Source organism: Melospiza melodia, chromosome 18 (genome assembly GCF_035770615.1).
Source record: "Melospiza melodia melodia isolate bMelMel2 chromosome 18, bMelMel2.pri, whole genome shotgun sequence".
Lineage (NCBI taxonomy): Eukaryota > Metazoa > Chordata > Aves > Passeriformes > Passerellidae > Melospiza > Melospiza melodia.
The window spans coordinates 10,499,257-10,515,511 of record NC_086211.1 but is presented as its reverse complement, the minus strand read 5'-3'; the positions used below and the strand labels follow the sequence as shown (position 1 = coordinate 10,515,511).

The following is a 16,255-nucleotide window of genomic DNA, read 5'->3' as shown; positions in this document are numbered from 1 at the left end:
GCACCAGCCTCACCTCTCAAAGATGAAAGCAGAAAGGGGCTGGGTTTTGTCAAGGCTCCCCAGACACAGATGTGAGCACATTCACCTCTGCATGTACAGCAATGCTCCAACACAAGTCTTATCTAACCCTTACACCTGACCAGGAAATAAAGGCAGGAATACCATTTATTTTATACATATTTCTATAAATGTTTCTATCCATATTTCTCTCCCCCATTAGCAAGTGGACTGAAGCAGCTGGTTTTCCACTTCTTGAAAGAAAGCAAGACTGAAAAAATATCCAAACCAAACAAGAAACCACAGCAGTTTGGTTTTATTTTGTTTTCAGAAATCTGTGCATCTGAAATTTGTCCTCTTCCTGCTTTCTCCTTCTAGTTCAACTCAATAACATTATGTATTAAACATAATGATCTCAAAGATCAAGATATTTCCAATCCATCTCAAGATGTTAATGCTAATTAAAGTTGATCAAAAGACTTTGTTTGAGACACAGGAAAATCAGACTGAACAGTGACAAGATGTTACTTTATAATTTCATTTTCTTTGGATCACAAGGGCCACATGTATGGCATTATTCAGTCACTAGCATTGCTTCACTGATGGCATTTTTTTCTCCATCTTGAAATTAGAATCAAACACTATAAAAAAGTAATTAAAAGGGATTAAACTTCATGTCTCCAATTAAGCAAAAGTAGTTTTTCAAGTGATATTGGATATACAGGTTATACAAACACTCTTCAGGGATAACACAGTTCATATTTATTTTAACTCACAGTACCAATTATCAACCAGATTCTTTGCAAGTCCTTCTCAGTCTATAGAATATGACTAAAATTATCAGATAGTTCATTTTCAAAAAGCTGTGCAGAAGCAGCAAGTCTTACCAGGGACAAGGGAAATTGCTTGTTGTATCCCCAAGGATGAAAAAAAAAAAAAAAAGATAAAAGTACAGGAATAGTTTTTGAAAGAGATAAAGATGAAAAGAAACAAATTAGCTGTAATAAGATGAACAGAACACACACACTGAAGAGGAAAATAGAAATTATATATTTGTTTGGGAGCAGAAGCAGTTTGAGGAAGAAGAGATGAGTCATCCTCAAAAGAGCCATAGAAACACAGACTCCATGGGACCAGATGTACTAAATATCATGGAATCCAGTGAATCAGGGAGGGAAGGAAGTTAAAGGTGTCTCAACTAGACTTCACTGACTTTAGTGAAAGATGAAAGGACAAATTTCACATGGAAGAGAGAAAAAATTTGGTCAACGAAATCATGAGGGGGAGAAAGAGAAGATACAATTCTGTATGCTGAAAAACAGAAAATTTGGCAGAAGAAATGAAGAATTGTTTTTGAAGACTATGAGTCTGAAAGCAGCTGACATCCTGCTGTTCAATCCTTCTGCAGGTGCCACCAGACAAAATCCCAAGGAGCACAGCTGGAGGCAGCAGTTACTTGTACTGACCCTGAAGTTTATTTGTACCATCTGCTACAGAAATATCAGCCAAGGGTAGCAAGGCAGACACCTGGGGGTATCCACACAGAGAAATCACTCAGAAGAGGAAAGAAACTTCAGCAGGGGAAGAGGAATCTGTCAAAAATGAATAGCTGATGCTGTCAAAAGGAGCAAAGCTCTTGAGAAGGACCATCAGCTGGCCCAGAGCAGCCAGCCTGAGTTTCAGTGAACATCCTGAGCAGCCCTGCAGTCAGGTTGGCCCCCCTGTTTTCACACTTTAGTGTCTGAAGAGTGGCCTGATTTTCAAGCTAACAGCAGATTTTCAGGGCTTTCAGTAGCACAAATGGTTGGTGAAAAGTACAAGTAGTTTACATCCCCTAAATAAACTGTCCATCCAGCAGAACAAGTCCTACAAATGGCTGAAATCAGGACATCTCCTTCTTCAGAAATTCCCAGCAGGAATGGTAGGATCCAGCTGTCCATCTCTAATGCATAATTCATCTGTCACCCAGGAAATGTGACCCGCCCAGGCTGGGTCAGAGCAGGAGTTGCAGCCTGGCGGCCCTGGGCAAGGCTGGTCTCACGCAGTGTCACACATCTGGGCTGGCATGGCACAAACAGGCTGGGCAGTGCCACTGAGAGTGCCCATGTCACACATCTGGGCTGGCATGGCACAAACAGGCTGGGCAGTGCCACTGAGAGTGCCAATGTCACACATCTGGGCTGGCATGGCACAAACCAGGCTGGGCAGTGCCACTGAGAGTGCCAATGTCACACATCTGGGCTGGCATGGCACAAACAGGCTGGGCAGTGCCACTGAGAGTGCCAATGTCACACATCTGGGCTGGCATGGCACAAACCAGGCTGGGCAGTGCCACTGAGAGTGCCAATGTCACACATCTGGGCTGGCATGGCACAAACAGGCTGGGCAGTGCCACTGAGAGTGCCAATGTCACACATCTGGGCTGGCATGGCACAAACCAGGCTGGGCAGTGCCACTGAGAGTGCCAATGTCACACATTTGGGCTGGCATGGCACAAACAGGCTGGGCAGTGCCACTGAGAGTGCCTGCAGAAATGAGGGCACACTGAGTCCACAGAGCAGCAAGGAGAGAGGGGAAGGAAGAGAAGGAAGCAGCTGGAAGGATAACTTTTTGAAGAAGGAGTCTTTATTCTAAGAAAAGATTTCGAGATTTCAAGGTGTTTGGCTTAATTAATACATTATATTGCCATACAGGTTTGGCAGAAGGGGAGTAAAAATTAAAAGGATAAGCAGTTCCCCAAAAAGCATCAAAACAGGGTATTTTAGTATAGGAAGAAACATCTCCTGTGTTCATAAATAAGGAGAGATGTTCCTTGAAACAGCTTCTAGAGTACATAAACCCACTTAAGTAACTTCTCACCTCAAAACAAAACCTAAAATCCTATATTGAGAAACTAATATTATTACTGTTTTATTAACAAATATAATCATGTTGCTATCAAGCCTAAATGTTTAGAGCTAGCAGATTCCTGTCACCCAGATGAATAATGATATGAGCAATGAATCAGTCTCATACCTTTGGAGGATTAAGAATGAAAATTTGTCTTTGTCCAAACAGGCAGATTGGGCTACTTCAGACAGGAAAGGATGGATGGCACTCAAGACTAAATTCTCAGATCTTAAGAAAGAAGGACACTAATATTTACCAGAATATTTACCAAGATTGTCAGAAGCAGGATTAGGCAGCACTGCAAAGATAACCAGAGACTGTACTGTCTTCAAATTCAAGAAACATTAATTCTGCCCTTTGAAAGTACTTCTCACAGGACATTGAAGCTACCATGTAATTTTAAAACAACCACAGAAATCACAGTCAATCATTTTCCTTTTTAATAACTGTACAGTGCAGTTGGAGGGAAAAAAAGCACCCTGTAGTACACAGCAGCCTGCCATCAGTCTGTCCAGTACCACAGAAAGTACAGATCAATAGTTCTCTGTTTCTGAAAAGTTTACAGCATCCTTTAAAAACCATGGGAAAAAAACTCACCCAGTTTTCAAGCTGACCAAGGCATCCTCAACTCCCTTCTGGTTAAACTTGGTCATGTAGAGGTGCATGTCAGGGTAGTTGTTCCGGATATTCCTCTCAGTGCTTCCATTTGGGACCGTCCCAAACCGAAAAGGAGGTGAATAATCATGAGGCCTTTGAAACTGGAGATAAAGGGGATAAACAAAGTGTTTCAGGCATCCAAAATGTGAAGAAGGGCAATTTCAGCTTTAAAAAGACAGAAGTTGTGTCAATTGCCTCAAATTTTCTTCTAGGCAAATCAGTGGGGCAATTCAGGTCTATTATACCAGAAACTGTCTTCACACAAAGTGAACATAATCTACATCCAAGGTAAAACCAGCTCCATTTTGCCACTCAAATGTGACTCTCTCCCATGCTTTGCACTTTGGCAGGACAACAGAAGCTGGAGCAGATCTTCATCTGCCAACATCTCTCAGGGAACCCAAGCACACTGGCAAACTGCAACCAAAGGAAAAGAGTATTTTGTTGATAGTAATTTCATGCTTCCATCTCAGTTGGGACATTGTGATTCCCCATCAGGAAGATGGGAAAAGGATCATCCTCAGTACTCAACAGGGAGCCCCAGTGCTGGAGAGTGCCAGGGAGAGGCAGAGTGAGGGAGTTTCCTTACCCATGACTGGAGGGGAATAAAAGCTCCTGCAGCTTCCACAGGGGCTCAGAACCCATAGGCTGATAAGAGAAGGGCTTCTGGAGCTCCCACACCTGTAATCCCAGTCCCTGTTCACCCCTACCGTTTAAAGCTATGAACCATTTGCTTGAGGACATTGAGGTTTATTCTACAATTTTACTCTATCATTATTGCATCAGCACAGATGAACCAGCCAGGGGGGATCTGCAAAGGAATGGCAATAGCGCAGGGCACATGCAGGCTTCACACTTGGCAATCCTTCAAATAATCTCACATAAATTTTTTGCTAACAGATCTGAAAATTTTATATGCACCTTTTCAACATCTTCGTTTAAAACCCAAGTGACAATTTAGGATGAAAATGTCTCTTTAAGAAACAAATTAAAAAGGTCACTCAGATTAGAGGAACTATAGGCTAATGAGGAAATTGAATTGAGCATTGATAAAAGCAGTCACCCATGAATTCCACTCTAAACGCACTCTGTTTTTATTGCTGAAGTCAGAAGAGCAATCTATATATCCTGTGCTGCAAGAGATGCCTAATATTTATACAGCTGCTGATTCCTTTGGGGCTCCACGTGAAATATTTCTCTTTTTAACATTTGGTCTCAGGGCATCAAGCATTCCCAAGATCCAGTGCCAATTTGCAAAGAGAATACAAATGGGTTTATACAAAAACTGGGAGTATTTTCAATTCCATCAAACCTTGACTGTGAAATTATTGCTGCAACACCATTTTCTTGTTACAGAACTACAATTAAATACTTCATTTTAATTAAGCATATTTTGACAAAGCATGAAGGAATGAACTCTATTTTTCTCTATTTGTTTAGCTAAGAGATGTCTTACTTTCCTCATTTTCCCTTTTCAGAGCTTTACTGTTTAAATTATAACTTTGCTACTGCTTTTACACATAGTAATTGACCCCTGTACCAAAATTACACTGTACACTACTCATGATTCTTAGTCTATATTTGCTATCTCTCTTTCTGAGTTTATTATGCAGCACTAAAACAAACCCTGCTTTTAAATATATGTCCAGAGAGTCTACTGATATAAATGTAGCTTGCTATGAACTTTATTTAAATCTAGAGATAATGTGTCTCTGATGTATTGAGATGGCTTCATGTGTCTCCTAAATTTGCCAGTCAATAGAACTGGAAAAAATAGAACTGCCAATTTCAGGACCTGTAAGACTTGCTGCTCCTTATATTGCTGGGATTTTTTGGAAATTCATCTGTGGGGAGCATTCTGCAAGCTCAGTTCCCAGTATGGCAGGGGAACTGGGGGAATGGCAGGAGAACTGGGGAAACAGCGATTTTAAGGTGGAGAATTCTGGTGATTTCAAAATGGAGTTTGTTTTTAAATAGTCTCACTTTTCAAAAACATTCATATTAATCTAGGATGTTGGCAGGCATTTCCTCTCACAGGAATAGTTGAAAGAATTAACACATCTGTTCAAATTGAACTTTCATGGCAGACAAAACTATTTCTGCAGAATACAAGGATGAAAAAAAAGAAGCCCAAGTTCATTCAAAAGTCACAGAGTTAAAAAGCAGATTAATAGTTCCAAACCCCATCTACAGCCTGGAATTTCTTGGCACCGACCAACAAATTTTATCACTCACGAGGAGATTATTTTTGAAACCATCATCTGCTATTATACTGCTGCTCACAGACTACTTGTAAAGAAGAAAGAGGTTTAAATCTTTTTCTAACACTGCACTCATATCTGAGATGCAAAAAGTTTTCATCAATAATATTAAACTTTTATTCTGTGAACTTCCACGTCCTGGAGAAGCAGACAGGACTGTCACTGTCTGTGACTGCAGCAAAGATCTCTATGGCAGGCAAGAGACAAGAAAAGAAAAAATAAATCAAGGCTCTATATGCATTCATTTTCCCTAAAGCCCCATGATGAGAAACAAAATATTTCATGTTTGCTAGGAAATAATTTTCTTCCTAGACATTTCATGAAATGCTGATCTTTTAAATCATGGAGAGAACTCTTGAGCCGAATGCACAAGGCCCTTGTGTGAGTCACAGAGGAGAGGTCTCCTGTTACTCTGAAGAGTGACCAATTCACTCTTGTCTCCCCCTGCTCTGCCACCCTACAGAACACAACTCCAGTCTTTTGCTTTTATTTTATTTTTTCTATATGCCTTAACAAAACTGGCAATCTCATTAAGTCAGCAAAGTCTTCCAGAAACATTACATAATGACTTAATTTAAAGATTTACTTGCTTGCCTGAAAAGGCTGGTGTTGAGAGCAGCTGTTTGTCGTTGTTCTGGAGTTTTTAAGGAACTTCAGGAAACACTACTAAAATACTAGACAGCAGTAAATAATCTCCTGCCTGTCAGTGGCACGGTTAAGGTTTGCTGTTAAAGCTGAAGAGCAGCTCCTGGGCCGTGTGTATGTGAGGCAGAGCCCCAGCAGAACAACACTCTGAGACAGCTCTGTGCACAGCTGCCCACCCTCCTGCAGCAATTCTTTCTGTTTCATTGCATGGAATAGGCACAAAAGGTCTCAAAAGTACAAAAGCCACGAATTTCAGTCTTTGCTGGATACTTTGGACTAATTTTCTGTTCCTTCTGATGAAGACAAAGCTTTTGAACATCTATTACGTACACAAGAATGTCAAAATATAATTTTCCTCTCATTTGCTGAATCATTTGAGTTTGTGAACACCCACCCCTCCTAACTCCAGAACAGGCTGTGCCATGGATTCCTGGGTGACACTCTGGTGACGTGGCATTCACAAATTCATGAGCAGCATTTCAAGGGGTGAGGAAACTGTAAAGAGGTCTTAGAGCATAAGGGGTAAATAACACCTTATCATCACATCAGCAAATCTGGTGAACCAGCTGACAGAGGGCAACAAAATTCCTGAATGGGACAACACTGAGTGCTGAGGGTCAGGGGTGGCTGCTCAGAGAGAGGGGGTTTTTTGGTTTTTCCTGATTCTTCCTGATTTTTCCATCACACCCCAGCATCTCTAACTGGAAACACTTTGTTACACTGGCAGTACAGCATTGACAGGAGAGCTTGACTCTTCAGGTATGGCAGTGGGAAAAGTGGGAGAGGAGAATACTTCACAAGCCCAGAAGTGGGGTGGGTTTTTTTTTTTTTTTTTTAATTTTTGCAAAAAAAAAATTAGTGAACTTTTAGGTATTAATTATTCAAATTTGATTACACCCACATTTCTGGCCCTTGCCTGTGACTGCTTTGCTTCCTGCAAGGGTCAGAGTTCTGTACTGAACTGTATAAACATAGAGGGGAAAAAAAGAAAGAGGGGAGAAAAAGAATTTAACATCAATCAGATTACATTCCCATAAATTATCCCAAATTATTTGGTTTTTTAAAATCCAAGAAAACTCAGGATTGTGGAGGAGGCAAAACCTATGTATGACAAGAAGAATGTTCTGAAATAGTTCATTGCTGTTCTGGAGTTCTAACTTTTTTTATTTAATCAGAAAAGGCATGGCTTCCCTGCCTCATATCTACATGCTTCAGGCAAAGTTTGAAGAACCAAAAAATAGAAACAAAGGTGACGGATCAAATAAATGATCAGCAGACCACACAAGAACAGATGGTATTTTCTCATTCAAGTATTTTTCTATTTTTATTTTGCTCTTTGTGGAAACGAAATCCTACTTAGCAGTCAGAATAGAAAAAATGACAAACCTGAGGAAGTTATTGGCCAAAAGCCACAGAACAGGCGCTGACATTTCCAGCCCTGTGGCCAGCGAGGAGGGGAAGGTGAGGGTCAGTCACACCTGAGCCCGCTGCTGTGCAGGTGAAGGCAGAGCCTGCCAAAACCGGGGCCCAGGAAAATGCTCTGCTCTTGCTCACCAAATCCTCTGCTCTCTCTCACCAACGGCAGAAAGACATTTCTCAAATCTTCTTCTTCTTTATCCCCAAGAGACAATGCCATTTATCTGCCTCTTCTAAGAATATTATCTTAAAATAGAGGGATATTTAACAATCTTCATGCTCTTTTAAAGGTTTTGACAATACAATTAAGTGAAAACAAAACTATTATCATTTCTTGTTTCTTTTTAGCTTTCCTCTAACCATGCTTGCTTTGATATATCAGGCAATCAATCAAAGGCTGGTAATAAAAAGAAGTTAAAACAAAAAAAAAACAGACAAGGCTGAGATGTTGTCTTTTTGGTTTGTTTTTAGTAACATTTTCCTTTATTTTCTGTCCTTTGAGGAAAAAAAACTTCATGAAATAGTCCCCTGGGCTATACTGTATTTAAATATTTCTTCTTAATGTCAATATTTAGTTTCATTTTCAAACAACTGGGCACAGACTTAACAAAAGCATGCCCTTCAGGTATCTTGTGCATATCCATCACAATAATTCTGTAAATGGACTTTTTTCTATTAATATACTACTAATATCAAACAGAATTTTTCATGCTTTTTATTTTGGTGAGGCATTATTTTTAACCAAGCACTAATTGATTTCTGTAATAAAATAAAGGTGATTTTCAGTTAATGCAGCTACTTTTGAATAGGCTATGCAGAGATTTTAAAAATAGACTGATGTTTTCATGCTTTGTGTCTTAGGTTTGCTAGCAAAGTTTGCACTTGCACTCAGAAGGAAATCATCCAGTTTTAGTTCATTATCTTGCTCAGAGATTTCACCACGAAGTACAAATTTGTAGAAGGATTATGGAGAATGCACACTGACATCTTTTGAGCTGAATACCTACCTTCTTATCACTCAGCCCAGTCACTTGGTCAACAAATTCCTCCTGAATCATGAAGGCAGCTAAGTTGGCAGTGTAGCTGGCCAGGAAGATGACAGCAAAGAAAGCCCAGACTGACACCATGATCTTGCTCGTGGTGCCCTTGGGGTTCTGCACAGGCACAGAGTTGTTGAAGACCAAGCCCCACAGCAGCCACACTGCCTTCCCAATGGTGAAGGACGGCCCATGGGGATCTGAAAGTTCAAAGAGCACTTAGTTCAGCTGCACTTAAATTAAACCTTGCCAATATACCATGCAGGGACAATCCATTAGTGCCAGAGACATGGTTAGAAAATATTTTGGTATATATATATATATATTCACTGTACTCCAAATATACTCACAGGATTTACCATAGGTAGCCTCCATTGCAATCACAACGAGTTCCACATTTTTAAAGCATAATTCAACATTTTTCTGCATGGCATATGGTTCAAAATTTTAAGACAAAAATGGAAAGGATAGGTTTGGAGGAGAAGCAGGCTGGTGTGTCTCCTGCAGGAAGAAATGTGCCACACTGTTGCCCTGTCAGTTTTCTGTGCCAGCAAACATGTGAAATGGAATTCTGGAGGTTTAAGTCTTAATGATTCAATTCTAGTACTTTTCTTACCCAAATTATTTTTATCATCTCCAGTCATCCAACATTTTGCTTTTTGAACATTATGTAAGCATTTTTAAGATCAAAGTGTGTGAACGTGTCACCTACTTTTAAGCACCTTTGTACTCAGAGCATGAATCAGAAAGACAGAACAAAGGAGCTACCTCTATAGACAGGGAATTTAGAGCAAGCCAGGCTCTGGCTGCCTCACATGTTCAGAGTCAGCTCTGTGGCTCCAGATGTGTTGACATTGCAGGTGAAATTTTGTCCCAGCTAAGCCATGCTGTAATTTTTGTGATTTCTATTTTGGGTCATCTTTTGATTCACCCCAAAGGTGCCCCCAGGCTCACCCAGGGGCAGAAGTGAATGAACAATGTCATTATCCACCCCAAAGGCCCCATTTATGGAGCCTGGGAGCACCAAGGGCAGTTATTCTCACCCAGCCCTAGGTAGGCACAGTGCAATCACACGTTGCTCATCACCCAGACTCCCTGCACCCTCAGTGCAGAGAAACAGAACTCCCCTGACTGTGACTCATTTGGCCTACTTATAATTATCCTTTTTTCACTTCAATTGCAATTTAGTCAATAAGCTCTGATGCAGAAATCTGTAACTTTATCTCCTTCCCTGCCCTGTCCCTTTATCCAAGGGGATGCACATTACAAATATAGATTTAGCTATTCATTTAAACTATAATTTATCTTAATAATAATTCAACAATTCTTAAAATAATAAAACCCTAAGTGGGAATACTCAGTGCATGTTCTCATTTCAGTAGAAATGCTCTCTAGTGTGGTGCAAATATTTCACAATGCAGCCAAACTCTACATCTCAGATTATGCTCCTGTTCTGCAGCAGCACTAGGAAAATAGAGTGCAGTAAATAAACACAATGGAGCTGCAATTACCTTCTAGACATATTAAGGACTGGCTGATACAGGAATAATGTGCATTTTTCTGAACAACAGTGTTACAGAAATTATATACCAAGGGAGCAATCTAAAATTCTGTTTATGCCACTGGGGATTGTTTTACCACTGAGATTCAACCGGTAAGTTGGGATGGTCTAGTGCCATAACATGTCTTTGTAGCTGTAAGTGCACTAAATAATCAATTCAGGCATAGAACAGAACAGCCAAGCCCCTGGATCCCCAGTGTCTATATTCACCTTTGACTTCTCTTTTAACACAGTGTTTATTTCAGACAGAGGTTACACGTTTACCATCTTGTTAAAATGATAACATCATCTGAACATTACAATAACCCACTTTTTCAGGGAACAAGCCAGCCATTGTCTAGAATAAATCATTTGCTTTTAATAGTGCCCAGAACTGTGTTCACCAAACTGGAAGATCTCTTGTTATGAAACAAGGCAAGAATGATTTAGAAATTTTAACAAAGGCTGCACTCTGAAATGTCACTGAAGAAATGGGAGGATGAGGGGATGGTGAGATATGGAATCCTCATTCTTGAGTCAAAGCGCAGCTTTCACTGAGAAAGAGTTAAAACAAAGCTTGTCTGTTTTGAAAATGAAGTTTCTATAACTGAGGGTGCTACACAGAAAGGAGAGATGCCCTTCTGCCAGGGGCCTCATTTCAAGGCTAAGAATTCTGATATTTACAGGGACTATACAGAACTATGGACAGTGTAACTGCTATTTTTCAAACTGCACAGCAGAGCACAGGATTTTAGGTAACTTTCTCTGAACTGGCCATCAATTTGTAATGCCCAGGAGTGGAACATATTTCACTGCTGACACTTTATGACTGATGCCATGTACTAACCACACACTGCCTGAATAAAACTCTGATACCACTTACCCTGCTCTCTGTCTGTATTCCATTGAATTGGAATTATAAACATGAGCATATCAGCCTTCAAGAAACCATACTTTAAATGAAGAACATAAACAGTCTAACAGCTAATTGTATTGCTTTATTCCTATGTTATGTTAATTTTAAAAGATGGAGACCCAGGGATGGGAAATACATATTTTTTAATAAACATAGAGTTGAGTAAAATGCAAATCTTACCTCTCCCTTGTGCTAAGTTCCTGTTGTATCCTACAGGACTAAAGTACTCAAATATAAAGACAGCCATGGCAGACACGATGAGAAGCATCACAAACATCATCACCCAGACAGAAGCACTAAAAGGCTCTGCAGCAAAACAGGAGAAACAGAAACAGTTCATTAAACCAGTCACAGCACAAGAATTCTAATGTCCTCACCAGGCAAGCCCAGCAGCTTCCTCTACATTAGCTTTTCCCAACAAAAATAACTAAGCAATATATAATGAACTGCTGTTAGTATATATAGACAAAATCCATAAATTCAAAAGCTGAAATGTAAGTTGTAATTTAAAACAAAAGGCTGCACACTTTTCTTTGACACTGAGTAGCCCATAATTGGTTTGACTTGCTCCTTATTCAGTCCACAACCAGGTTGCTGTGTCTATTCATCCTGAATTATAGAAATTTATCAACAGAATGGTCCAACCACTGTGACTGTGTTTCTGCAAAGCAAAAGCAATTAAGCATATGTTTAACACACTTGGTAATTCGAGGATGTAGACTTCTCTCTCATTTTCTATCCAACAAAAAGTGTTAGAGGAGGAAAGATAAATACTTGCACTCAAACTAAACGCTTTTGTTTAAAGATTCTTTTCTCTCTGTGTTTACTTTCATCTAACACCAATGAAGATGATATTTTTATCAATTGCAACCACATCCTTCTGAATGTCTCATTCTCATCTGGGAGCAAATTACTGAAATCAAAAGGGTTTATGGAAAATTGGATGTCAGTTTGAAAGACAGAAGAACCATAATTACGTAAAAGAAGTAGGCTGTAGCATAAAACTAGAAGCAGCTTCAAATATCAGACTAAGCACCAACTTTTTAAAAGGACTCCATATCAATATCAAATATCATCTTTCCCAGCCAAAGATTCTGTCATTTCAGGAGTACCTGTGGTATCTGCTTTGGTACAAGGATATTTGTTAGAAAGATTAGCATAGCAAAATAATATCTCTTTGTCAGGCCAACTTATTTGGGGCACTTCACATCATAACGTGTGCAAATAAAGCAAGTGTGAGCATGCTCTGAAGTGTGAGAAAGCAAATCTTAGTATACTATTTCTAATTGGGACAGAACCAAGAAACAATAGAAATTACAGAAAATTAGTGTGTTACAATGTTTTGCCTGCTTTTGAAAGCCCAAGAAGCTCCTCTCTTGTAGCATTTTCATTTTCTGAATTTAAGATTAGAATCACTGAAACTTCTTCCCTCACTGCAGGAAAGGACAGTGACTGAGAGCTGAAATGTTCTAAGCCCAACAGCACAATCTCAGCCTTGCCCAAATTCAGATGATTCACCCAAAAGAGAATGAAATGTGATAATTTGTGCCCAAGCATAGAAAATCCATGAGATCTTTTGTCTTTGCTATGATTTCTTCAGAAATCTGTGACTTAGACAAGACCAAATAACAGATAGCCCCACTGGTGCTTTTGGATGGTAACTAAGGCAAAGCAGGGACATTTTAAACCAAACTCTTTTCCCCTTGCAAAGGAGCAGTATTTTTTCAATTAGTTATTTTATTTTTAAGAGAGGGTATGAGGTTCATTCAATTCATTTGTATGGGAGAGAATGGAAAGTTAGGAAAATAACAGAATTTGTAGAAGGCAGAGAAAGATCTATGTAGATGCAGCCAGGGAAGGGACATTATGTAGCCAAATACAGTCTAAAAAATATTTTCTGAATTCAGTTAGCAACTGGATTAAATTGGAATTCATGTAGAACTACTATAATATTTTGACAGCATTCTCACAGAAGAAAGCAAGGCTGATAAAACCCTTATCAAAAGCAACAGTGTAGAAACAGCAATGGTAATTTGTCAAAATCTAAAGAAGGCAAAGGGCAAAATAAGCCAATGCACAAAAGTCAGCTATAAACAAGAGTTTAAGCAGAATTCTCTTTAATAATTTAAGGAGTCTGGTAATGAGGTGGTGAATTAATAGAAGCAATAGGAAAACAAAAAAGCTATTTGGGATAGCAAGCAGTAAGATTGAGCAAGTACAAAATCAACTGGATAACAAAGTCGATCTTCCTGTCATATCAGAGATCCAATTACACATTCAGCACTGTGCTTTGATTCTCAAAGGACAGGACGGGAACTTCCCTCAGGCAAGCAGCAGGTTTTAAAGGAATTTTCAGTAAAGCTATAATATGGCAGAAAAAAACTAATATGTGACTTGTTAGTGTATATTTCAAATGACTGACAACAGAGAATATCAAGCAAGGAAAACGTGTCTTTGAGTCCTACCTCCCACCACCAAAATCAAGCTTAAGGAAGACATTAAATAAAGAGGGGCATAGATTTTGTATTCCATCAATGCCTCCAGAAAAAAAACTGACCTCTCTTATGAACTCTCCCTCTGAAAAATACAAACATGGAGATTTAAGGTTTTACTTTATTTATTTGGTTTTTAAATGAAGTTGAACCAAAACTCCATAGAATCATTAAAAAAGTATTTGTAGATCTAGCATATATTATCTCTAGTACAATGTGAAAATGTTTTACCATGGATAAAATTCTCATTTGAAGGAGACACATCAGAATCAGAACAGAGCAGATAACGAGGACGAGGTTGTCACAGCCCATCAGTTACTCAGATCTGCTGGGCACAACAACTGACTGGAAAAATCTAGTCAACAAAAAATCCTGTACTTGTCCACATTCATAGAAACAATTCACAAACCCAGATATTTCAGGAACTGTAATCAAGTGCTACTCTTCAAAAATAGTACTATATTTGACAGATTTTTTTAAACTCTTTTAAAAGTCTTACATAAGGTGACTCTATTCTCAGACAGTTATTTAATTGAAACAAAATCAGTCTGTGAATAAATTCAGTTATCTGCCTGATAGCATTTTGCAAGGCAAAACATTTTACTACTACACACACCTCATCAAAATACACAGTCAATTCCAGCAAACTGGCAGCTTCATCTATGCCTGGAAAAAACAGAGCACAGACTTGATTTATTGGTGCAGTAAAATCAGATTTCTTCAAAAGTAGAGCTATTTTAGAGAGCTTTATGAGAAGGGGTACTTTTTTTGTTTCTTTTGAATTATATACACATCCAACTAAACCAATAACATTAAATGCATTTTAGAAATCTAATAACTCTGTTGCTTGCGAAAAATGCAAAAGCAGCTTCTCTTTTGATGGTGGCTGTAAACAGGTTTGTAAGGGAGAAGTAAAAATTGGGGTATTTTCTAAAGTGCAAGTGCAGTTGATTTTTATTTCCAATGGTCATTTCAACATGCTGCAACTGCAACTTAAAAAATGAACTTTACAACTCAATGACTCAAAGAAATAAAGATACTCTTTGAGTATTTTTATTACAAGTACAGTTTCTTGCAATTTCACTTAAAGTCTTTCATTCATATCAAACATCAGCAAAATCTACTTAGGTATCACCACATTTGGGAAATTATTTGATTACTCACTGTGTCATATTTACTTGCATCATCTCTGTAATGTTCTTTTATGGAACAGATATGAGAAATAAGTTCTGTAGGTAAATGATGATTCTTGTATAAGAAAATTCAATTATTTGCCTGCTTGTATCTGATATTAAACCACTAATCTGCTCTTCTGTGTCTGTGAGCAACTTCAGGGGGAGTGAAGAACTTCCACTTAGCAATTTAGGACTGGTCTCACTGCAGACCCAATGGACTTGAAGATTCTAAACTGTGCCCTAAGATATCTGGAATATACTCATCATTTCTTTTTCCACTTAATGGTTTTAGTGCCACTCTTCCAGTACAAGATATCTTTAAAAATAGTAGGCCCAAATACATCATGAAGAACCTAACAGCATTCTGGGTACTTTTGAACCACCTCATGGCTGATTCTCTTTTCAGCTTCAGGTAAATTCAGGCCAAACATTAAAAGAAACTATAAACACTAAAAGAGGAGAGGGAGACAATGAAAGGAAAAATGCACAACTGAAAGAAGCATGCAAGAAAAGAAGCCCAGAGACTTTGTTTCCTTATCCCACCTCCTGTCTGCCCAGCCTTTCATTTCTTTGCTGTATCTCCACTGTTCAGATGCATCAATGGAGAGAACACTCAGCTCTCCAGTGCAGTAGTGTGGTGCTCAGAAGCCAGAGGTATCTGTTACGAAACTAGCTTTAAATGATATCTAAAGATAAGGAAATTGTTCTTCAACTCTACAATGGTTTTTTCAATTATTTTGTGAATATTAAAAAGATATTAAGCAAAGGCATAAGTTAGTTTGTAAGGAAGCAAGGTTGAGGATGTAATTTTCCTAACTGAAGGTTTTAGGGGATTCTTTTTCATACTGAAATCACTGTCTTTGGTTTTCACTTTCAGCATCCAAACCAAGAGCACTGCGTCCATGTGTTAATGATCATGTTAATCAGCACATCAACACAGCACAAACTTCTTAATGTAAAATTCAAAACTCAGCAGAACTGTGTTAATGCACTACATATCTTAACACACAATTAAATCTACCCAACTCCACAGAAATGCAGTCAGGTTATCTGGACGGGCTGGGGACCATACCTAGGAAAGCAGACGGTGACACTGTGCCGTTGCTCCGTGACACCATGACACTGATCCCCGTCTCCACAAACGGCACCGAAAAGTCAACGACTTCCGAGCGCTCCTCGTTGATGGTGAGCGAGCCCACGGCCATCACTGCCCGGTGGTACACCACCTGA

At 39.1% G+C, this 16,255-nt stretch overlaps 1 protein-coding gene across 3 annotated transcripts in view; it reads right to left on the bottom strand.

The window, feature by feature from the left end:
• GRIN2A (glutamate ionotropic receptor NMDA type subunit 2A) overlaps positions 1-16,255 on the bottom strand; it is a 158,269-nt gene that overhangs the window by 35,373 nt on the left and 106,641 nt on the right. For all 3 annotated transcript variants that reach the window (XM_063171090.1, XM_063171091.1, XM_063171088.1), the window contains exons 8-11: positions 16,098-16,251; positions 11,539-11,664; positions 8,873-9,102; positions 3,484-3,644 (exon numbers count right to left, since the gene is read on the bottom strand). In XM_063171090.1, coding sequence (XP_063027160.1) covers positions 3,484-3,644; positions 8,873-9,102; positions 11,539-11,664; positions 16,098-16,251 — 671 coding nt within the window. The remainder of the gene's footprint in view (positions 1-3,483; positions 3,645-8,872; positions 9,103-11,538; positions 11,665-16,097; positions 16,252-16,255) is intronic.